The sequence below is a fragment of the Diaphorina citri genome, unplaced genomic scaffold (genome assembly GCF_000475195.1).
Source record: "Diaphorina citri unplaced genomic scaffold, Diaci psyllid genome assembly version 1.1 scaffold615, whole genome shotgun sequence".
NCBI lineage: Eukaryota > Metazoa > Arthropoda > Insecta > Hemiptera > Psyllidae > Diaphorina > Diaphorina citri.
Genome location: NW_007378048.1, coordinates 115,499 through 139,208, shown reverse-complemented (window position 1 = coordinate 139,208; position 23,710 = coordinate 115,499). Strand labels below are relative to the sequence as shown.

Sequence of the window (23,710 nt, the reverse complement as noted above, 5' to 3'; positions counted from 1 at the left end):
AGGAATAAATTAATAACAAGAAGAAAGAAATGAAATAAATTATAAAATAAACTATCTACAAAATATTCCAACTAAGGGGCGGGATTAATAAAATGCCCACTTTCATCCAAGCCCAAATTTCTAATCACCCTCTCAGGCTGGTTTCACTATCGTTTCAAACCTATATCGAAATGGATGGAAAACGAATCAATGACTAACCAAACGAATGAAACCGTGTAAACTAGCCTCCCAGTACACAGAACTTTCAGCAGTAGATAATTCACACCCAGCCACTATTTGAGTCCGCGTTGTAAACTTTCAAATTTTTCGTGCACGTAAAACACTTTGCCATTTGTTAGGTCGAGTTGAGCCACTATTTGAGTCCGCGTTGTAAACTTTCAAATTTTTCGTGCACGTAAAACACTTTGCCATTTGTTAGGTCGAGTTGTAGCCACTATTTGAGTCCGCGTTGTAAACTTTCAAATTTTTCGTGCACGTAAAACACTTTGCCATTTGTTAGGTCGAGTTGTTTTTTTTTCCCAACTATGTTTTAAAACCAATTCATGTTGACACTTTTGTTTTAAATGGTTTCCAAGATGAGGTTCATTTTAAAATACAGTTTCATTTGGAGTGCTGTGATTTTCCTGTTGATTAAACATGGTAAGTGAATTGGTAGTGGAGTCTGTCCTTTGCATAGCAGAATTTGATCTTACACAAAATTATGTAGGTATTTGAAGTTGATGCATTTATGAAGTGAATTGGTAGTGGAGTCTGTCCTTTGCACAGCAGAATTTGATCTTACACAAAATTATGTAGGTATTTGAAGTTGATGCATTAGAAAAGTGCAATAATCAATATGAAATGAGAAGTTACGACCTACTGTAACGACCTATTGAAGGCAGGAAAGAGGAAAGTAAGAACTGTAAGAAAGAGAAACGTACAGAGAACTGGAAGAGATAAGCATAAAGGCAGAGAAACGTATTTCGTAGCAATGGAACAACTGCTACATTAGACGCTTGTGGCCTGTGTCGTAACATGCCCATCCCGTAGTATGCCTATCAATCGGTGGGGCAAGAAGAAGGACGACACATACTTTCCGTCTGTGTCGTAGCATGCCCATCCCGTAGTATGCCTCTCATCAGATGGGCGAGAAGAGACACAATACTTCCCATTTACTAGGTGCTGGGTCAACACGAGAACACCAGAAAGTAACCCGTTGAAATATTTGCAATCGAAAAACGAGTACAAATTTTTCTCGATGGTGGGATTCGAACCCGGGACCTTCTGCATGGCAAGCAAGCGCGTTAGAGGAGGTAACAATAACAAGACTGATTTTTGAGGTGGTTATAATTTACCATTTAATTGTTCATTACTTTTAAAAAAAAGAAAACAATTAGAAAAGTGGACTTACAAGTGTGTGTACCCGTACAAAGCACTAATTGGGATAATAATGGGTGATTAATTACCTAGGTACCTACCAATGGATGGCGGAGGCTGTTAGGGTAAGAACATAAGGTAAAGTACCTACCTATAAAGGTACCTAACCTAATAGAGAGTTGGTATAGAAGTACTTAGGTAATAAGTAGGTACCTTCCCACGTAGCATTTCAGGTCCTAGCTCCCCATTTAGTATACCTACTTACCTACCTAGGTACATGGATGAGGTAAAAAAGAGAAATAATGGAAGCTCTTAAGATTGTATAAAGACTTGACAAGGATACGAACGTATTATAAGATGTATTATCGCCCCGAAATCGAAGAGAAAAGGGGGACAGGATAAAAAAGTCAGCCGTTCCGAGAACGGACCTCATCTGTTTATTATAAAGATTCCCGCCTAGGGCGGGAATCTAACCCGCAACCTAGCCTTACAAGGTAGACGTGCTAACTATTTTGGCGTTCACCAAACTACTCATTTCCTCGTCTGCCTTGTAAACACTAGGTTGCGGGTTCGATTTCCGCCCGGGACGGATTTTATCCTGAACGGGTAATGTTTGTTCTCGGAACTTCTGGCTTTCTACTGTCCTGTCTTCCGTTCTCTCTATATAAAAAAAAAACAATGATTTGTTTGATAGATCAACTCACCTAGCTGCTTATGTTGTCACAAATGTCACACCAAACACACATTGAGTAGAAATTTTTAGACTAAAACAGGTCCTTCTTTACAAACAAAAGCCCGAGTAGGTATTAGGTATTAAAATTGAACTTTACGTGAACATTTTAAACACATCAAGCTCGCTGTCGAAAATCAATAGATCAAACGAACTGTTTACAAAATAATAAATTTTATTAAATCTCTAACTAATAGGTACTCGTATGTATTACGCACTCTTATTTACGTAGGTATGTTACATTCCATTCTTGCAATATAACTAATTAGATAGTATCAAAATCGATTAGGGGGTAGGGGGAGACAATTAAGAGTCCCCACAGTTATGTATCGGATAGAGGGGGGTGGGTGCTCCAAATTTTCGGAGTCCGTCCCATATAGTAAAGGAGCAAAAATAAAGCCCGACCAGGGTAGGGCCCCTCACCCCTCTCTTAATACGGCCCTGGTTAGTATAATGTAGGAGGTATACCTAGTAATACTACACTACGAAAACCTACTGACCACAGAGAGCCAAGGACTGTGGGTGAGAGGAGGAAGAGAAAGAAGGTAGAGAGAGAGAGAAGGTAGAGGGAAGAGAGAAAGATTTTATTTTAGCATAAAGTAGGTACATGAAAAATCACTTGTGAGGTTTCTTAACAAAGTTCACCTACATACATAGGTAGATACCTATACCATACCTACCCACGTAGTCCACCTACATAAGCAGGAGAGAAAGATTTTATTTTAGCATAAAGTAGGTACATGAAAAATCACTTGTGAGGTTTCTTAACAAAGTTCACCTACATACATAGGTATGTAGATACCTATACCATACCTACCCACGTAGTCCACCTACATAAGTACGTATGTCTACGTAGGTCCTTACGCCTACCTATTTCTTCCTATTTTATCCCATTTACTCTTGGGCGGATTTCACATCTAGACTGCAACTTGTAGTGTACGGCAGTTTTCATGTTGAGGGCTACATAGTCTTATGGGCCTGTTCACACTTAAACTTTATGAAACCTAGACCCTTGACACCAGACTAGTTGGTACTAACCAGGTTGGTAACTTGGTACCTTTTCATAGCCTGTCTGGTGTCAAGGGCCATCAACATGAAATCTGCCGTATACTACAAGTTGCAGTCTAGATGTGAAAGGACCCTTACACCTACAACGACCGTGGTGAACATTTTCTGCGTACCCTGCAACCGCACCTTCAAGAACAATGAACAAACTGGGTGTCACCAGTCATCGACGCTACCACCACCGTCGTCTTAACCCAAACCCCAACCGTGATAACGTGAGATGAGATCGCTGTGGTCGAAATCGACTAGGAGGACATCATCGTCCCATTATTCAACATCTCTCCGCCAGCCTAGTTAGCTTAGTTGGTAGTGCGTCTGCCTTGTAAGCGCTAGGCCGCGGGTTCGATTCCCGCCCGGGGCGGATTTTATCCTGATGGGATAATGTTCGTTCTCGGAACGGCTGGCTTTCTCCTATCCTGTCTTCCTTCTCTCCTCGATTTCGGGACGATAAGACCATAGCAGTTAAAGTTCCCTCTGTCAAACCTCTTAAAAAAAAAAAAAAAAAAAAAAAAAAAAAAAAAAAAAAAAAAAAACAAAAAAACAAAACTCTTTTTCTTTACTAAATTTTTCGCTGTCACAGTCCAACCAAATTTTGTTTCGCAAATTTTCTTTGGCAGTTAGTTGCTCTCTAACTTTTTACGGTACTTTTTACTCCAATTATTTTTTTACTTAAATTACTTTCCGCTTATTTTTTTCCAAACTAAAATTTTTCTTTCATTTAATTTTTCGTTGGTAGTTTCGAGCAGCTGTGCATCAACTACGCCAACGAACACCTGCAGTACTACTTCAACCAGCACGTGTTTCAATACGAACAGGAAGAATACAACAAGGAGGGTATTCGTTGGCGCCATATTGAATTCTCGGACAATACGCTGTGTCTGCAGCTGGTCGAGGGGAAACCCAATGGTCTCCTGTGTGTTCTGGATGATCAAGCCAAGTAAGTTTTGAATAGAATAGAATAGAATAGAATAAGGAGGGAATTCGTTGGCGCCATATTGAATTCTCGGACAATACGCTGTGTCTGCAGCTGGTCGAGGGGAAACCCAATGGTCTCCTGTGTGTTCTGGATGATCAAGCCAAGTAAGTTTTGAATAGAATAGAATAGAATAGAATAAGGAGGGAATTCGTTGGCGCCATATTGAATTCTCGGACAATACGCTGTGTCTGCAGCTGGTCGAGGGGAAACCCAATGGTCTCCTGTGTGTTCTGGATGATCAAGCCAAGTAAGTTTTGAATAGAATAGAATAGAATAGAATAAGGAGGGAATTCGTTGGCGCCATATTGAATTCTCGGACAATACGCTGTGTCTGCAGCTGGTCGAGGGGAAACCCAATGGTCTCCTGTGTGTTCTGGATGATCAAGCCAAGTAAGTTTTGAATAGAATAGAATAGAATAGAATAAGGAGGGAATTCGTTGGCGCCATATTGAATTCTCGGACAATACGCTGTGTCTGCAGCTGGTCGAGGGGAAACCCAATGGTCTCCTGTGTGTTCTGGATGATCAAGCCAAGTAAGTTTTGAATAGAATAGAATAGAATAGAATAAGGAGGGAATTCGTTGGCGCCATATTGAATTCTCGGACAATACGCTGTGTCTGCAGCTGGTCGAGGGGAAACCCAATGGTCTCCTGTGTGTTCTGGATGATCAAGCCAAGTAAGTTTTGAATAGAATAGAATAGAATAGAATAAGGAGGGAATTCGTTGGCGCCATATTGAATTCTCGGACAATACGCTGTGTCTGCAGCTGGTCGAGGGGAAACCCAATGGTCTCCTGTGTGTTCTGGATGATCAAGCCAAGTAAGTTTTGAATAGAATAGAATAGAATAGAATAAGGAGGGAATTCGTTGGCGCCATATTGAATTCTCGGACAATACGCTGTGTCTGCAGCTGGTCGAGGGGAAACCCAATGGTCTCCTGTGTGTTCTGGATGATCAAGCCAAGTAAGTTTTGAATAGAATAGAATAGAATAGAATAAGGAGGGAATTCGTTGGCGCCATATTGAATTCTCGGACAATACGCTGTGTCTGCAGCTGGTCGAGGGGAAACCCAATGGTCTCCTGTGTGTTCTGGATGATCAAGCCAAGTAAGTTTTGAATAGAATAGAATAGAATAGAATAAGGAGGGAATTCGTTGGCGCCATATTGAATTCTCGGACAATACGCTGTGTCTGCAGCTGGTCGAGGGGAAACCCAATGGTCTCCTGTGTGTTCTGGATGATCAAGCCAAGTAAGTTTTGAATAGAATAGAATAGAATAGAATAAGGAGGGAATTCGTTGGCGCCATATTGAATTCTCGGACAATACGCTGTGTCTGCAGCTGGTCGAGGGGAAACCCAATGGTCTCCTGTTTGGGGGGTTTTAATTTTCCCTTTAATTTTTTATTTTTAAAAAAAAAAAAAAAAAAAAAAAAAAAAAAAAAACAATTAGAAAAGTGGACTTACAAGTGTGTGTACCCGTACAAAGCACTAATTGGGATAATAAATAATAATGGGTGATTCATTACCTAAGTAGGTACCTACCAATGGATGGCGGAGGCTGTTAGGGTAAGAACATAAGGTAAAGTACCTACCTATGAAGGTACCTAAACTAATAGAGAGTTGGTATAGAAGTACTTAGGTAATAAGTAGGTACCTTAATTCCCACGTAGCATTTCAGGTCCTAGCTCCCCATCTAGTATACCTACCTACATGGATGAGGTAAAAAAAAAAGAAATAATGGAAGCTCTCAAGATTGTATAAAGACTTGACAAGGATACGAACGTATTATAAGATGGAGTGGTTTCATATCCCTACACTTACCTACCTCCCTATATCAGTCAGGGCCGTATTTAAGGGGGGTAAGGGGGCCCCTTCGAGCTCAAATTTTCGCCTTTACTGTAGGCCAGGCTCCGAAAAATTAGAGTATTTTAGTGCATCCTCCGCGGTACATCACTCTTTGGACTCTCACCCCCCCTCCTCTCAACAAAATCCTGGATACGGCCTTGCTAGAGCAACCTAGGTACAGAAAAGAAAAATCCATCCTCCATGACAGAGAAGAAGGAGAGAGAGAGGAATAAGAAAGAAGGTGAGAGGGAGATTTGAATGGAAAGCAGAAAAATTGAGACTTCAAATTTTTCAAAAGAAAAGGAGCCTCTTAAGTAATTTTTTCCAAGAGAGCTAAGTGGGTATGTAGGTACCTATTACCCTAGTATAGGTATTACATAAGTATATACCTACCTACTATAGGTACATAGGTACATAGATACACCTGCTTGATGAGATTTGGGAGCATCCCCCCCCCCCCTCTCCTCGGTCCATTAGTATTTGGACTCTCGGCCCCCTCCCCCCTCGACAAAATCTTTTGGATACGGCCCTGATTGGGCACACGTACATTTCAAGATGCGGTCCTTATGTCCAAGTGGATTGAAGTCGATCCAAAATTTCAAGTCGATCAAAAATCTGATTGCACCCCTAAAAAAAGGTACCTACCTCCTCCGTAAAAAAAGAAAATACTTAATGCAAGCTCGATCGTGTGTACAAATACAAACCTTATTCATTTCTTTGATCGTGTGCACGAGGCTTTATTTGAAATCCGGCTTCTAGTGGCGCGAAAAATTCAAATTTTCAAAAAATAAAAATTCCTTAAAAAAAAAAAAAAAAAAATCTGTCAAACTTTTGCTCAGCGCTGTAATTTTAACTTATTAAATTTAACTAATAACTTAATTATTATTGTCTATTGTGCTATCTTCTCTCTATTGATTCTAGTTATTTCTTAGTTAATTAACCTGGTGCTAGTTCTGTGAAGTATGTCGGAACAGAAGAATGGTAGCTCTCCGGGGAATATGGCAAGGAAATGGAACCATCTCCGTAAAGTTTTAGAGAGACCAGGACCATTTTGTACCAGTCCAAGTTCTGAAGCTTTGTCCTTTCTACAGACGTCTTGTAAAGTTCTAATCATAGGTGAGTAATAACGTGAGACTTGATCGTAGGAGTCTTATGGCTCTTTTCCTTTCTACAGACGTCTTGTAAAGTTCTAATCATAGGTGAGTAATAATGTGAGACTTGATCGTAGGAGTCTTATGGCTCTTTTAACAATTGAGATCACCACATAATGGACAGATTTTATTTCTAGATTTACCTACTTTGGGCAATGCCCAGTACCCACTCCAGTCCAAGTTCTGAAGCTTTGTCCTTTCTACAGACGTCTTGTAAAGTTCTAATCATAGGTGAGTAATAATGTGAGACTTGATCGTACGAGTCTCAGGGCTCTTTTAACAATTGAGATCACCACATAATGGACAGATTTTATTTCTAGATTTACCTACTTTGAGCAATGCCCAGTACCCGCTGGAACATCAGACCACTAGGTTTTGTGTCATTTTGGTGACACGCTACTTTCCTACTTCGATGTAACCTCACCGATTGTGACAGGGGAGTGGGGAAAAGCTGTACCTATAATTATTGCCCAGATGGTTACCCATCTGAATATCATAATGTTGCTTAGATTCAGTGATCTATTGGGAATTGAAGCATTGAACATGCTATCACTGATGGCAGTCAAATCAATCTGAACTTGGTACTTAGCATCAATTTGTAGAAACTAATCTAAATTCAGGAGATGGTGATCTTGGGAAACTTATCTTTTAGGCCCCAGCTAATTTATTTTTCTAGAATTTCTTATCTAGGGCTTACAGTCTCAAGTTAATTTCATGTTTTTGTAACTTATGTCATTCACAAAGTTACCAAGTCTTTAATGAAGAGTTTCTTCTCGTTTGTAAATATTTGATTCTCTTTGTTTCAGGTGCGGGAGGTTTAGGCTGTGAGCTCCTGAAAGATATTGCTCTGATGGGCTTCAATGAAATCCATGTCATTGATATGGACACTATTGATCTGTCTAATTTGAATCGGCAGTTCCTGTTCCGACAGAAAGACATTGGATCCTCTAAGGCAGAAGTGGCAGCTAAATTCATCAACAGTAGAATTCCTGGTAAGCTAGGTTGTGATTTAATTGACTAATGAAGACTTCTAGCTTAGTCTAGTTAGCTTGGAGTGTACAATGCACTTCACTTGTCTTGTAGGTAACAGGATTGGTTCCTGACCAGGGTATACTTTATCCTACACAGATAAGGTTTGTTCTTGGAATGACAGGCTTTCTTGTTTAATTTTCTTCAATTTTGGGACAATAATACCTCCAATGAAACAATTCCTTCTATGAAACCTCTTCTGGCTTTTTGAATTATATTCATATTTTATTTACCACCAAAGGTGTGTCTGTGTAGTGACAGTAATTGCTCATAACTATGAACTAGCTCCTAGCTCTGAGTTATGAGTGTACCTTTCTTGTTTAATTTTCTTCAATTTTGGGACAATAATACCTCCAATGAAACAATTCCTTCTATGAAACCTCTTCTGGCTTTTTGAATTGTATTCATATTTTATTTACTTATTTACCACCAAAGGTGTGTCTGTGTAGTGACAGTAATTGCTCATAACTATGAACTAGCTCCTAGCTCTGAGTTATGAGTGTACCTATAGAATACTTTTTGTTTCATTTGTTTTATTCACATCTGACCCCTTCATTTAATTTTCTTCCCAGGTGTGAAAGTAATCCCTCACTTCTGCAAGATTCAAGACTACGACAGTGACTTCTACCAGCAGTTTCACATTATTGTGTGTGGTCTCGATTCCATTGTTGCCAGGAGATGGATCAATGGCATGCTTCTGTCTCTACTTCAATATGAAGAAGATGGGCAGGTAAGAGGGGAAAAAGGGAGGGTAAGGCCAGTCACTCACTATCTGGTAGACCTGACAGGTAGGTAAACTTGATCAAGTCTGCCTGTCAGGTCTACCAGATCCAGATAGTGTGTGTGCTCATCAGGTATCAGGTAGACCTGACAGGTGGACCTTTTCAGTTGTACCTGTCAGGTCTTCCTGATAGTGTGTGTGCTCATTAGGTATCAGGTAGACATTTTCAGTAAGAAAATCACCCTTGATCCTAAGTTTCTGAGGGGGGAGAGAAAGAGAGGAGAGAGAGAGAAGGAGGGGGGGGGGAGTTTGTATCATCCTCAGTTTCTGTTCAAAAATTAAATAAAATAAAGCCAATACCTATTGAACTTCTAATCCCATGCTAACAGTTTAAATAAACAAAACACCAAGTCCCTACATCCTACATTTATTAATTGCTCCTTCTTCTTCACCTCCACAGGTAGATCAGAGCACTATTATCCCAATGGTAGACGGAGGTACAGAAGGATTCAAAGGGAACGCCAGAGTAATATTACCAGGGATGACAGCTTGCATTGATTGCACCTTGGATCTATTCCCGCCTCAGGTAAGAAAAAGTAGGAAGAAAAGAGATCTGTAATCTGCAGAAAAAAAAGGATCTTATACCTAACCACTGATCTTTAGGTTTGATAGAGGAAACTGTAACTACCAAGGTCTTATCGTCCCGAAATCGAAGAAAGACAGGATAGATTGGGCTGACAAAATAAAAAAAAAAAAAAAAAAAAAAAAAAAAAAATGGATCTTATACCCAACCACTGATCTTTATTTTTGAAGAGGTTTGATAGAGGGAACTGTAACTACCAAGGTCTTATTGTCCCGAAATCGAAGGGAGAAGGAAGACAGGATAGAAGAAAGCCAGCTGTTCTGAGGACAAACCTTATATGCACCTTGGATCTATTCCCGCCTCAGGTAAGAAAAAGTAGGAAGAAAAGAGATCTGTAATCTGCAGAAAAAAAAGGATCTTATACCTAATCACTGATCTTTAGGTTTGATAGAGGAAACTGTAACTATCAAGGTCTTATTGTCCCGAAAGCGAAGAAAGACAGGATAGGAGAAAGCCAGCTGTTCTGAGGACAAACCTTATATGTTTCAGATAAAATCCGCCCCGGGCGGCAATCGAACCTGCCACCTTGTGCTTAGAAAGCAGACGCACTACCTTCCAAGTTAACTAGGCTGACAATCTTTTTTTTTATATATCTTCAGGATAATTTACCAGGGATTACTCGTTCCGACCCTTCTGGAAAAAGGATTTACACGTACATTATAGTTCATACCTTCTATTAAGTTCTGTTTTTATTTTTATTTCCTCAGGTGACCTACCCTCTCTGTACGATAGCGTCCACACCTCGTCTACCAGAACATTGTATTGAATATGTCAAAGTTATTCAATGGTCTAAGGAAAACCCATTTATTCTATTCTATTCCATTTCATTTCTTCAGGTGACCTATCCTCTCTGTACCATAGCGTCCACACCTCGTCTACCAGAACATTGTATTGAATATGTCAAAGTTATTCAATGGTCCAAGGAAAACCCATTCATTCTATTCTATTCCATTTCATTTCCTCAGGTGACCTACGTAAGAAAATTCACAGCGTGTGTACCTTCAGGCTATAAAAAGGTACCAAGTTACGAACTATTCCTACCTAGGCGTCTAAAATAAAGTACCTACCTAGGTTGGTACATGGGTATTCAGTACTTACTGATTCTATACGGTAGGTAATACCTACTAGGTATACAAAGATAATAGTGTTTGGTTGGGGCGCTGGGGGACCTTAAACAGGGAGTAGACCAGCTTAGTCTGATTAGGGGACTTCAAACAGGATCCTCCCTGTACCAGCCTAAAATTTCCCTTGCTAAGGAAAAAGCAATGGTTGAGTGCGACAGGCATCCACTCGTAAAATTTTGTAGCCAAAACCAAATGTCAACCCAAAGCACCTCGTCTACCAGAACATTGTATTGAATATGTCAAAGTTATTCAATGGTCCAAGGAAAACCCATTCGACTGTCCCATAGATGGGGACGATCCGAACCATATTAACTGGATTTATGAGAAAGCTTCGGAGCGAGCTAGTCAGTTCAACATTGTGGGAGTTACGTATAGGTTGGTACAAGGTAAGACGACTTGTGAAAATCAGATAAATAAAAGATTAAGGGAGCACAGTTGGTTCAGTCATTCAGTGGTAACGTGCCTATTTGCCATGCAGAAGGGTTTTTGTTCGAGTCCTTGTAGTATGTCCTTTCTCAACGGAACAAATTTTTGTCGATGGTGGGATTCGAACCCGGGACCTTCTGCATGGCAAGCAAGCGCGTTACCACTGGACCAACCGTGCCCCCCTTCATACCTTTTGAAAAGTGTGTAGGTTAGGTAGGTACGTACCTACTCTATTGATCCACGTGCTATTTGTGACAATATAGGTATACTCGTAGGTAGCAGCATGCTTTCTGTGTAGGTACGGCGTTTTGTACCTGGCTATCTCTATCTCCGTATTCGAGAGGACGATATTTTTTTTTTTTTTTTACGATTTCTTTTATGTGGCAGGATTCTCCTGAAAGAGCTCCATTTTTCGGCGAACGAATAACTATCTTTTAGATCCGACCCGAAGAAACATGTTTTAGATAGCTCGTTCGAGGAGGTAACAATAACAAGACTGTACTTATTTTCTGGTGTTCTTTTGTTGACCAAGCTCCTAAATCCGCCTTATTTTCAACTCGCGACAGTTTGACAAGCATTTGAGTATGTATGATTCAAATTCCTGTTTATAGTGCGGGTTAGGTAACATGCAAAATAAGCTATTTCATTGTTTCTAAACAGTTGTGCCTATTTCTCTCTCTTAGGTGTAATCAAGAACATCATTCCAGCCGTAGCTTCCACTAACGCAGTCATAGCTGCTACCTGCGCCACGGAGGTTTTCAAATTAGCCACGGGGTGCGCCACCAGTCTAAATAACTACATGGTGTTCAATGATGTAGCTGGTATATACACGTATACGTACGAGGCAGAGAGAAAGAGTAACTGTCTGGCTTGCGGTCCTGCTAACCAACCTAAGTAAGTAATATTAGACCCGTCCTACTAACCTAATCTGGCATAGTAATCTAAGTAACTACATGGTGTTCGATGATGTAGCTGGCATATACGTGTATACATACGAGGCAGAGAGAAAGAGTAACTGTCTGGCTTGCGGTCCTGCTAACCAACCTAAGTAAGTAATATTAGGCCCGTCCTACTAACCTAATCTGGCATAGTAACCTAAGTGAATAACTACATGGTGTTCAATGATGTAGCTGGCATATACACGTATACGTACGAGGCAGAGAGAAAGGCTAATTGTCTGGCTTGCGGCCCGGCCAACCAACTCAAGTAAGTAATATTAGGCCCGTCCTACTAACCTAAGTAAGTAACATGTAGTTGTTGTTTTCAATTGTCAAGGAACTTGACTTCTAGGCCACTCTTCCTCGTGGGTTCCCAATGGTTCTTTCCCTTTTTCAGCCAGCCGAGTTAGCTTGGTTAGTAGCGCGTCTGCCTTGTAAGCGCTAGGCCGCGGGTTCAATTCCCGCCCGGGGCGGATTTTATCCTGAACGGATAATGTTCGTTCTCTGAACGGCTGGCTTTCTCCTATCCTGTTTTCCTTCTCTCTTCGATTTTGGGACGATAAGACCACAGCAGTTACAGTTCCCTTTGTCAAACCTCTTTTTTTTTTTTAAATCCCTTTTCCCCTATTTCTTTTTCCCTCTGTAATACGAACCTACCCATATTTTCCCTCTCTCTAATATAAATTTCCCTCCATATTTCTCCCACAGATATCTGGACATCGAAAGTCTGGACATGAAACTGTCCGAACTGATAGAGCTCCTCTGCCAACACCCCTCCTACCAGATGAAATCCCCCGGCCTTACCACAATGCAGGACGGCCGGAATCGAACCCTGTACATGTCGACTGTGAGGAGCATAGAGGAAGCTACCCGGGAGAACCTCAAGAGGTCGCTAGTGGAGTTGGGACTGAGGGATGAGGGGATTGTGAATGTGGCGGACTCGACGACCCCGAACACGCTGGAAATTACGCTCCGAGTCACCGCGAAGATGGCCGAGTAGATCGACCATATGGGAGACCCGGGTTCGATGCTCGGCTGGGTAAAAAAAAGAAATAAAACTAAAAAAATGTTTCAATGTTCGATTGCCGGTGGGGTCGGAAGAATATTGAGTACTGAACTTTTTTGGCCAAGCAAAACCTTTTCACAACTCGTATGGTTATTCCAGCATTTTACTAAGTGCCTCCTTTGCCCATCTCTGTGGCCGAGTGATCAAAAGCACTGACTTTCAACCTGGAGTTGCTGGGTTCGAATTAATAACATCAAACAAAAATTAAACCTAAATAACCGAGTTTTGACTCGGCCTATGGAACTGAAAATCTTCTAGGCATACGGAGGTAGGTACCTACTTAAGTTGTTTATTTAATAAATGAGAAGATTTAATGTTCATATTCATGCTATGTAGATAATAAAATAATACAAAAAGGAGCTTTTCTTTTCCACGGACGTGACTTCTGCATGGTACTTCGATTGTCTGTACTTAATTTATTTATTCAAGTCTTTCTAGTTCATAATCACGAACCTTTTTCTCACCCTGTTTACTTTCTATTAACTCTTGTCTTTCAGGTTTGACTCAGCCTCCTCCTGCTCCTGCTCCTGCTGATTTAGTAAACATAGCTCCGTTCCGAAAATGCTACGATGATCCTGTAGGTAGTTTCTATCAATTTGAAGCCATGGATTTACACGAGCAAGAGACTATACCTTTATCTCGATATAAAGGCAAGGTAAGTGATAGGGTCCCTTTATAAACTTGTAATTCAATTTCAAAATTCTTGTACCAAATACATAAGACCTTGTGTTAGACTGCGGGAGTAAAGGGACTTTTTCTTCTTCTTCTTTCACTAAACCTTATCCTATTTCTTTATGGGGTCGGCATTTCCTTTTTTAATTCTCCTTCTCCACAATCCTCTGTCTAGGGCTTCCCCTCTACGCCATCTACTAAACATTATCCTATTTCTTTATGGGGTCGGCATTTCCGTCTTTAATTCTCCTTCTCCACAATCCTCTGTCTAGGGCTTCCCCTCTACGCCATCCTTTCTCTCAGATCTACTGATTTCTAACCATAGGGGGATTACAATCTGTCTAGGGCTTCCCCTCTACGCCATCCTTTCTCTCAGATCTACTGATTTCTAACCATAGGGGGATTACAACAACCCTGTAACCTTACCGGGAATCGAACCCAATACGACCGGAGTGCAAGTCTGATTCTCTTTTTCCATTTTCCCTCAGGTTCTGCTTGTTGTGAACGTAGCTACATTCTGAGGTCTAACTTGGCATTACCACGGCTTGAAAGCTCTACAGGCTAAATATGGACATGACTACTTAGAAATACTTGCTTTCCCTTGCAGCCAATTGGGGCCTGAATTGGGCCACCCCATCCGGCATGGAGATACGGCGCGATATAGAAGTGGCAGACGACGGACCCGGAGCTATGTCTAAATGAGTGAAAGAAGCAACGTAATACCATTGAGATGGCGAGAAATCTAGAAGACGATGAAGTCAGAGTTATTTCTAGATGATCGGGAAAAGAAAATTACTCCTAATACTGAGGCTTTTGTACAAATGTGAAAATGGCCAGACGAAGACCTAAGTGGAATGTGAAAGAGTTATGTCTACAAGAGCGAAAGAAGCAACAGCGAGAAATACACATTCTAGAAAAGACAATTATGAGATTTTTGAACATCAAAGCAATTGATAAGAAACAGTTAAGCAGAGACATAACAATCTAAGAAGAATGACTTTATGTAAGGAGTTGTTTCTAGAACAAAAGGAAAACTGAGCGGGAAGGAACGCAGTCTACCTAAAATGTTGGCGGAAAATCATCAATATATTGTTCATCGTGGAAAAAGAGAAGAGACTTCTAGAAAAATTTACGGAAAATAATTGAAATATAACACACAATGCTCGAACTAAGATTTGTAAATATTACTCCAAGTGATCAGTCCCTGAAAGACAAAAAAAAACTTGGAGTTAAGCCGAAGAAAAAGGACGGATATCAAAGCTCAGTTAAAGGAGACGAGAGAAAAGTGTAATAATCAATATGAAATGAAAAGTTACGACCTACTGTAATGACCTATTGAAGGCAGGAAAGAGGAAAGTAAGAACTGTAAGAAAGAGAAACGTACAGAGAACTGAAAGAGATAAGCATAAAGACAGAGAAACGTATAAAGAAAATTTGATGCATTTATTTGTTCAAGTAAATTGATCCCATTGAAATTTGACCATACTAGCCTATTGCTGGGGTGAAGGTACTTTTTAGCCAGCCTAGTTCGGTTGGAAGGCGCGTCCGTCTTGTAAGCGTTAGGTCGCAGGTTCGATTCCCGCCCGGGGTGGACTTTATCCTAAACCGATAAGGTTCGTTCTTGGAACGGCTGACTTTCTTCTATCTCGTTCTTCTCTTTCTTATTTCGGGACGATAATACCTCCGTTGTTATATGTAGTTCCCTCTATTAAACCTCTTAAGTTTCTTTATCGGAACGGCTGCCTTTTTTGGTACTTGTGCAGAAGTTAATAAGTATAAAGACAGAGAAACGTATAAAGAAATGGAAGAAATAAGTATAAAGACAGAGAAACGTATAAAGAAATGGAAGAAATAAGCATAAAGACAGAGAAACGTATAAAGAAATGGAAGAGAAAATTATAAAGAAGAAAAGAAATCCACTAATTTTCTCCCCTTATTGGAACGTATGACGATGTCTTCACAAACTAACGTCACACTTAGTGGAAGATTATCTGAAGTTTGGCAACAACGCCTCATGGAAATTCGTCAAGCCGTGGTGACGTATGAGAGGCGGTGTTGTCATTTTCCAATAAAGAGGTGAGAAATATAATGGTGGTTTGCAACCCGGGTCTCTTGGACACATGTCATTAGTAAATGTGTACTTGTGTAATTATTATATCTGTCTGTTATTATTTCATTGATGGACTTATTTGTGTTGGATCTGAAAGAAACTCTTTAGAGTCTATAGACTGAGAACATGCCAAACTCAAAACACAAAGCCGAAAAAACTCCGATTCTGCCGGGAATCAAACCGGAACTTTCATTGTAAAATGCAGTTTTAGAACACTTCATAGTGGAAGCTATGGGCAAAGCCCGCGCGGCTACGGGGCCTGAATTGGGCCACCCCATCCGGCATGGAGATCCGGCGCGATATAGAACTGGCAGACGACGGAGCCGGAGCTATGTCTAAATGAGCGAAAGAAGCAACGAAACACCATTGAGAAATGGCGAGAAATCTAGTAGACGACGAAGTCGGAGTTATTTCTAAATGATCGGGAAAAGAAACTTACACCTAATACTGAGGCTTTTGACAAATATGAAAATGGCCAAACGAAGAACGAAGACCTAAGTGGTATGTGAAAGAGTTATGTCTACAAGAGCGAAAGAAGCAACAGCGAGAAATATACATTGTAGAAAAGACATTTATGAGATTTTTGAACATCAAAGCAATTGATAAGAAACAGTTAAGCAGAGACATAACAATCTAAGAAGAACGACTTTATGTAAGGAGTTGCTTCTAGAACAAAAGGAAAACTGAGCGGGAAGTAACGCAGTCTACCTAAAATGTTGGCGGAAAAACATCAATATACTGTTCATCATGGAAAAAAAGAAGAGACTTCTAGAAAAATTCACGGAAAGTAATTGAAATATAACACACAATGCTCGAACTAAGATTTGTAAATATTACTCCAAGTGAACAGTCCCTGAAAGACAAACTTGGAGTTAAGCCAAAGAAAAAGGATGGATATCAAAGCTCAGTTAAAGGAGACGAGAGAAAAGTGAAATAATCAATACGAAATGAGAAGTTACGACCTACTGTAACGACCTATTGAAGGCAGGAAAGAGGAAAGTATCAACTGTAAGAAAGAGAAACGTACAGAGAACTGGAAGAGAGAGAAACGTAGCATGAGAGAGAAACGTAGAGAGAGAAAGCATAAAGACAGAGAAACGTATAAAGAAAATGAAGAAATAAGCATAAAGACAGAGAAACGAATAAAGAAATGGAAGAAATAAGTATAAAGACCGAGAAACGTATAAAGAAATGGAAGAGAAAATTATAAAGAAGAAAAGAAATCCAGTAATTTTCTCCCCTTATTGGAACGTATGACGATGTCTTCACAAACTAACGTCACACTTAGTGGAAGATTATCTGAAGTTTGGCAACAACGCCTCATGGAAATTCGTCAAGCCGTGGTGACGTATGAGAGGCGGTGTTGTCATTTTCCAATAAAGAGGTGAGAAATATAATGGTGGTTTGCAACCTGGGTCTCTTGGACACATGTCATTAGTAAATGTGAACTTGTGTAATTATTATATCTGTCTGTTATTATTTCATTGATGGAATTATTTGTGTTGGACCTGAAAGAAACTCTTTAGAGTCTTTAGACTGAGAACATGCCAAACTCAAAACACAAAGCCGAAAAAACTCGAAACCGGGAATCGAAACCGGAACTTTCATTGTCCAAGCTAAGTGTATATGACGTGGATTCGCTTGGATCTCTATTTATTTTTCTCTATTTCTTGGGAAGATATTAGCATTTTTATTAATTTTTTAAATTTAAGATAAAATTAAGAACAGCAGTTGGGAGCTGACTGGAACTTTCATTGTCCAAGCTAAGTGTATATGACGTGGATTCGCTTGGATCTATTTATTTTTCTCTATTTCTTGGGAGGATGTTGGCATTTTTATTAATTTTTAAATTTAAGATAAAATTAAGAACAGCAGTGTTAATAATTTAGCAACAATTTCGATACGCCCGAAACTTGATATGATCTCGTGAAATTTAAATTTTGCACACAGAAAATTAAATATGCAAAGTGAAATTCAAAGTTCATTCTCTTTGATTTCCAATGATCAGGGCCGAAATCCCCCATTTCCGAGATTATATCAAGTTCAACAGCAGTGTTAATAATTTAGCAACAATTTCGATACGCCCGAAACTTGATATAATCTCGTGAAATTTAAATTTTGCACACAGAAAATCAAATATGCAAAGTGAAATTCAAAGTTCATTATCTTTGATTTCCAATGATCAGGGCCGAAATTCCCCATTTCCGAGATTATATCAAGTTTCATCGTTCACAGTAGTATATTTTGACTCGTATGTATATCTATAAATACACAGAAAACAAATACCTATGGGGTAGTAAATATAATTTTTGTATGAAATCAAAACCTTTTTCGTTTAAAAAATACACATTTTAATATATCACGATAAATATCCAGTACGTACTTCAAATTTCATCTACACAACAAAATACCTTTTTCGTTTAAAAAATACACATTTTAATATATCACGATAAATATCCAGTACGTACTTCAAATTTCATCTACACAACAAAATAAAATAACTAATGGCTGACGGCGGAAATTCTAAATTCACTTTTTCCAACAGGTTTGATAGAACTGTAACGGCTAAGGTCTTATCGTCCCAAAAGCGAAGAGAAAGGTAGCCAGAATAGGAAAAAGCCAGCCGTTCCCAGAATGAATGTGATCTGTTTAGGATAAGATCCACCCCGGCCGGGATTTGAACTGCGACCAAGCGCTTACAAGCCAGACGTACTACCCTCCACCTCCAAGCTATGGCTGGCAAAATTTACTTTTCAAGTCTCCTAAAAAACGAGCTAAAAACATCAGGTGGGGACAGTGGAATTAAGGAATTAGGCATTCTTTGCTCCATCGCATCGGAGCGCTTTTAAATTCTTGAGTTATCCGGTCAAATTCTCAAATAAAAATGAAATCCTATGCCTCAATTGAGATTTTCAAGGCAATAAATTATAGAATTTCCACCTTCAGTCATCTAAAAAACACATAGAACATTTTACATAAAATCAAATATAATCTCTACAACTTCGTAATAATATTGTTTACAGCAAAATATTTGTACACAAAAACCTAAGCTAAGCACAAACTTACAAAAGCACGGAAGTGTCTCTGATGGCTACTTTTGCTACTTGAAAGTAAATTCTTCGTTTGGTCTCTTTCAGGTAGTTGTAGAGGAACAACTACAAATGATGGAAGAAAACGGATTGCGTGTGTGTGTTGGGGCATGAAAGTACACCAAGTTGAAAAAAAATTTCATCAAAATATTGTTTACAGCAAAATATTTGTACACAAAAACCTAAGCTAGGCACAAACTTACAAAGCACGGAAGTGTCTCTGATGGCTACTTTTGCTACTTGAAAGTAAATTCTTCGTTTGGTCTCTTGATAAGGGGAAAACAGTTAACGGGACTGAAAAATGGAATCTTGAGTGGTAGGTACGCACTAGGCGAGGTTAACGCTGGAGGCGTTCTCTACCACTTTATTCTTAGAGTCTTATTGTTTGATCAACATTTCAAATAAAGTAGAAAATATAGGATATATTAGGATATAATTATGTATTTCCATACTCCGGCTGGGATTGAAGCCACGCTCTCTTATTTACCAGGCTAGCATCTTGGGTTGATTTACAACTTCGGGAGCTCGTATCCAGACAACTAAAATGAATAAAGGAATAAACTGATCTTATGTAAATAAAAAGGGACAAGTAAAATATATTTTTATTGTAATTTTATTTCAGCTTTTATTCTCCCAAGATGCGTTCAGACACAATGAGGTTTAAGGAATTTCTACAAAGGTTGATTTACACTAGGTCGATACTCATCAGAGTAGATCGTTCAATCTATCTTCAAAGAATTTTAATCAAAGAATTGTCGGTATTGGGAATCACCTAAGGCCTGCCGTACATTGGAAGCGTAGTCCGCGATACTGCCTGAAAATCAAAACCTTTGAAAATGATACAGACCTCTCACACTGGAGTCGCTACTTACGGTATCCCAGAGTGTATCATTTCCATAGGTTTGACTGATCAGGCGGTATCGCGCGACTCCAAGTCCGCGATACTGCCTGAAAATCAAAACCTTTGAAAATGATACAGACCTCTCACACTGGAGTCGTGACTTACGGTATCCCAGAGTGTATCATTTCCATAGGTTTGACTGATCAGGCGGTATCGCGCGACTCCGCAGAACAAAAAGTCCCACTACTACGCTTCCAATGCGCGGCAGACCTTGCTTTTATCAGTGCTATATCGGAGTATCTGCCTCGTGTAAACCCGCCTTTCACACGAGCAACGCGTCTACAAGAACGTCGAGTGTCGCGAGCTCTGATCCAGCGCCGCGAGCTTATCATGTTTCTGTCGCACATACAGACGACCCTTTTTCCACGGGTTCTGCAGCTGGAGGGGCTTAAAGTCATCTCTTAGACATCTTCAGAACAAAAAGTCCCACTACTACGCTTCCAATGCGCGGCAGACCTTGCTTTTATCAGTGCTATATCGGAGTATCTGCCTCGTGTAAATCCGCCTTTCACACGAGCACCGCGTCTACAAGAATGTCGAGTGTCGCGAGCTCTGATCTAGCGCCGCGAGCTTATCATGTTTCTGTCGCACATACAGGCGACCCTTTTTCCACGGGTTCTGCAGCTGGAGGGGCTTAAAGTCATCTCTTAGACATCTCTCCCGCGGTCCAAGGACAGCGACGAGGCAAAAGTTGGACAGTTCTTCTTGCGAGTAGATGGGACCGGATTTGCCCTTGACTAGGACGGCCATGTTGACTTCTTTGACAACTAGGTTGACGACTTCCCGTCTCCCGCGGTCCAAGGACAGCGACGAGGCAAAAGTTGGACAGTTCTTCTTGCGAGTAGATGGGACCGGATTTGCCCTTGACTAGGACAGCCATGTTGACTTCTTTGACAACTAGGTTGACGACCTCCCTGGCACAGGTCCTTGGGGAGACATGTAGCATGAGACTGGTGCCGGGGGCTAGGCCTGTGTTGTATGCAGCGTATACCTGGGGGATTAGAGAAGGTGTTACAGATGTGTGTTGTAAGTTGTAAGGGGGACAAGAGAGGAAGTTAGAGGTGGCTGTTGTATGGGTTGCAATCATAGGTAGACAAACAACTTGTACAAGTGTATAGACTATTAGAGAAACTACAAGATATAGAGACCATTACAAAGGGTGTAGGTAGGTACAGATAGGTGCCTACGCTACAAATACTCAGCAAATTTACAACTGCAACCAAACCTGTTACCAAAATACTTAAAAACTATAACCAACTAACCCATGACAATTCAATAAAAAGACCTACAAGATTACGACTTAGGATATGTATGTTACAACTGCAACCAAACCTGTTACCAAAATACTTAAAAACTATAACCAACTAACCCATGACAATTCAATAAAAAGACCTACAAGATTTATTTTTTTACATACGTACAAAAGGAGGACGAAACCTATACCAAAGGATCTAATAGGTGCTGCAATAAGAATGATGAGCTACTAAATGTTTTACTAAGGGGGAAGGGAGCTTCTAAAGAATCTAAAGTCTTGAGGGTGTTTTTAGGGGGAGTGAAAGAAGCTACAAATACTTTTACAGGTACATACTTTATTTGGAGTAAAAAGTAGATTAGAAAAAAGGGCTGGCAAAAAGATACTTTTTCCACCACAAAGACCCATCACAATTTTCAAAACATCCCTAAGAGGTTAAATACAAAAAGGAGCTTTTCTTTTCCACGGACGTGACTTCTGCATAATTACCCTGATATCTAACGCTCTTGTTCGATTGTCTTTCACAATTATTAGAGCAGTGATTAGTGTTATTATAGGGTTAGGTTAAATACAAAAAGGAGCTTTTCTTTTCCACGGACGTGACTTCTGAATAATTACCGAAAGTGTAAATCTAACGCTCTTGTTCGATTGTCTGTACTTAATTTATTTATTCAAGTCTTTCTAGTTCATAATCACGAACCTTTTTCTCACCCTGTTTACTTTCTATTAACTCTTGTCTTTCAGGTTTGACTCAGCCTCCTCCTGCGTCAAGCCGTGGTGACGTATGAGAGGCGGTGTTGTCATTTTCCAATAAAGAGGTGAGAAATATAATGGTGGTTTGCAACCCGGGTCTGTTAGACACATGTCATTAGTAAATGTGTACTTGTGTATATTATATCTGTCTGTTATTATTTCATTGATGGACGAGTGTTTTGCTAAGGGGGAAGGGAGCTTCTAAAGAATCTAAAGTATTGAGGGTGTTTTTAGCGGGAGTGAAAGAAGCTACAAATACTTTTACAGGTACATACTTTATTTGGAGTAAAAAGGAAGGAAAAAAATGGGGCTGACAAAAAGATAACTTTTCCATCAGAAAGACCCATCACAATTTTCAAAACATCCCTAGGCCAGCCACTCACTATCTGGTAGACCTGACCGTACAAAAGGAGGACGAAACCTATACCAAAGGATCTAATAGGTGCTGCAATAAGAATGATGAGCTACTGAGTGTTTTACTAAGGGGGAAGGGAGCTTCTAAAGAATCTAAAGTATTGAGGGTGTTTTTAGGGGGAGTGAAAGAAGCTACGAATACTTTTACAGGTACATACTTTATTTGGAGTAAAAAGGAAGTTAGAAGAAAATGGGGCTGACAAAAAGATAACTTTTCCATCAGAAAGACCCATCACAATTTTCAAAACACCCCTAGGCCAGCCACTCACTATCTGGTAGACCTGACGACAGGTACATCTGATAGTGTGTACCTGTCAGGTCTACCATCAGGTGTACCTGTCAGGTCTACCTAATAGTAAGTGGCCCTACACACAATCTACGAAGAGTTCTAAATACAGTGGACAAAGCCCCATCACACTTTTCAAAACCCCCCTAGGCCAGCCACTCACTATCTGGTAGACCTGACGACAGGTACATCTGATAGTGTGTGTGCTCATCAGGTGTACCTGTCAGGTCTACCTAATAGTAAGTGGCTGGCCCTACCCCTTCACACAATCTACGAAGAGTTCTAAATACAGTGGATCACTTTATTCTTAGAGTCTTATTATTTGATCAACATTTCAAATAAATTAGAAAATATAGGATATATTAGGATATAATTATGTATTTCCATACTTCGGCTGGGATTGAACCCACGCTCTCTTATTTACCAGGCTAGCATCTTGGGTTGATTTACGACAACTTCGAGAGCTTATATCCAGACAACTAAAATGAATAAGGGAATAAACTGATCTTATGTAAATAAAAAGGGACAAGTGAAATATACTTTTATTGTAATTTTATTTCAGCTTTTATTCTCCCAAGATGCGTTCAGACACAATGAGGTTGAAGGAATTTCTACAATAGACCTGACGACAGGTACATCTGATAGTGTATACCTGTCAGGTCTACCATCAGGTGTACCTGTCAGGTCTACCTAATAGTAAGTGGCTGGCCCTACACACAATCTACGAAGAGTTCTAAATACAGTGGATAGTTAGGGAGAGGTGAACACATTCTAATTCTTGCGATTACATTCCTTTTACTTCTTACCCTGTGGTGAGTTATGAAAACAATACAATCTAACTCAAGTGCCCCCTATTTATTAGACGCCCTCTTCAAGATACTGTGAACCAATCAGAAATTAGAGAAGCATGAGACCTGACACACAGGTTGGATGGAAGAAAATGCCTGAGGCATTAAAATCGGTTTTTGGTTATTATTATTTATTTTTTTTTTGAAATCTATGTAAAGACAGTTTGATAGAAAGAAGGAACTAATTTGTTTGAACTTAATCTTACAAAAAACCTTCCTCTGAAGAAGAAGAAGAAGAAGAAGAAGAAGAAGAAGAAGAAGAAGAAGAAGAAGAAGAAGAAGAAGAAGAAGAAGAAGAAGAAGAAGAAGAAGAAGAA

The 23,710-nt window shown here is 39.9% G+C and overlaps 3 protein-coding genes across 4 annotated transcripts in view; 2 read left to right on the top strand and 1 right to left on the bottom strand.

The window, feature by feature from the left end:
• The first annotated feature begins 434 nt into the window (after window positions 1-434).
• LOC103510545 (epididymal secretory glutathione peroxidase-like) lies at window positions 435-14,302 on the top strand. Its single transcript, XM_008475222.3, has 3 exons — window positions 435-639; window positions 13,566-13,723; window positions 14,229-14,302. The coding sequence occupies exons 1-3, from the start codon at window positions 564-566 to the stop codon at window positions 14,259-14,261; spliced, it is 267 nt and encodes an 88-aa protein (XP_008473444.2). The 5' UTR covers window positions 435-563; the 3' UTR covers window positions 14,262-14,302.
• LOC103510542 (nedd8-activating enzyme E1 catalytic subunit) lies at window positions 6,781-13,069 on the top strand. Of its 2 annotated transcripts, none has more exons than XM_026824571.1 (8): window positions 6,781-7,086; window positions 7,928-8,113; window positions 8,723-8,880; window positions 9,332-9,457; window positions 10,351-10,399; window positions 10,863-11,024; window positions 11,748-11,958; window positions 12,711-13,069. In XM_026824571.1, exons 1-8 carry the CDS (start codon window positions 6,933-6,935, stop codon window positions 13,000-13,002), a joined length of 1,338 nt encoding a protein of 445 aa, XP_026680372.1. In that variant the 5' UTR covers window positions 6,781-6,932; the 3' UTR covers window positions 13,003-13,069. The 2 variants fall into 2 exon arrangements, with proteins under 2 accessions (XP_026680372.1, XP_008473440.1); XM_008475218.3 differs by lacking the exon at window positions 10,351-10,399 and adding an exon at window positions 10,222-10,270.
• A 5,959-nt stretch (window positions 14,303-20,261) lies between the features above and the next one.
• Window positions 20,262-23,710, bottom strand: part of LOC103510544 — a gene marked incomplete at its 5' end in the record, with an annotated part of 35,804 nt that continues 32,355 nt past the window's right edge. The window contains 3 exons of the mRNA XM_026824569.1: window positions 20,262-20,590; window positions 20,721-20,959; window positions 22,996-23,024. Of these exons, the coding sequence (XP_026680370.1) occupies window positions 20,366-20,590; window positions 20,721-20,959; window positions 22,996-23,024 (493 nt within the window). The remainder of the gene's footprint in view (window positions 20,591-20,720; window positions 20,960-22,995; window positions 23,025-23,710) is intronic.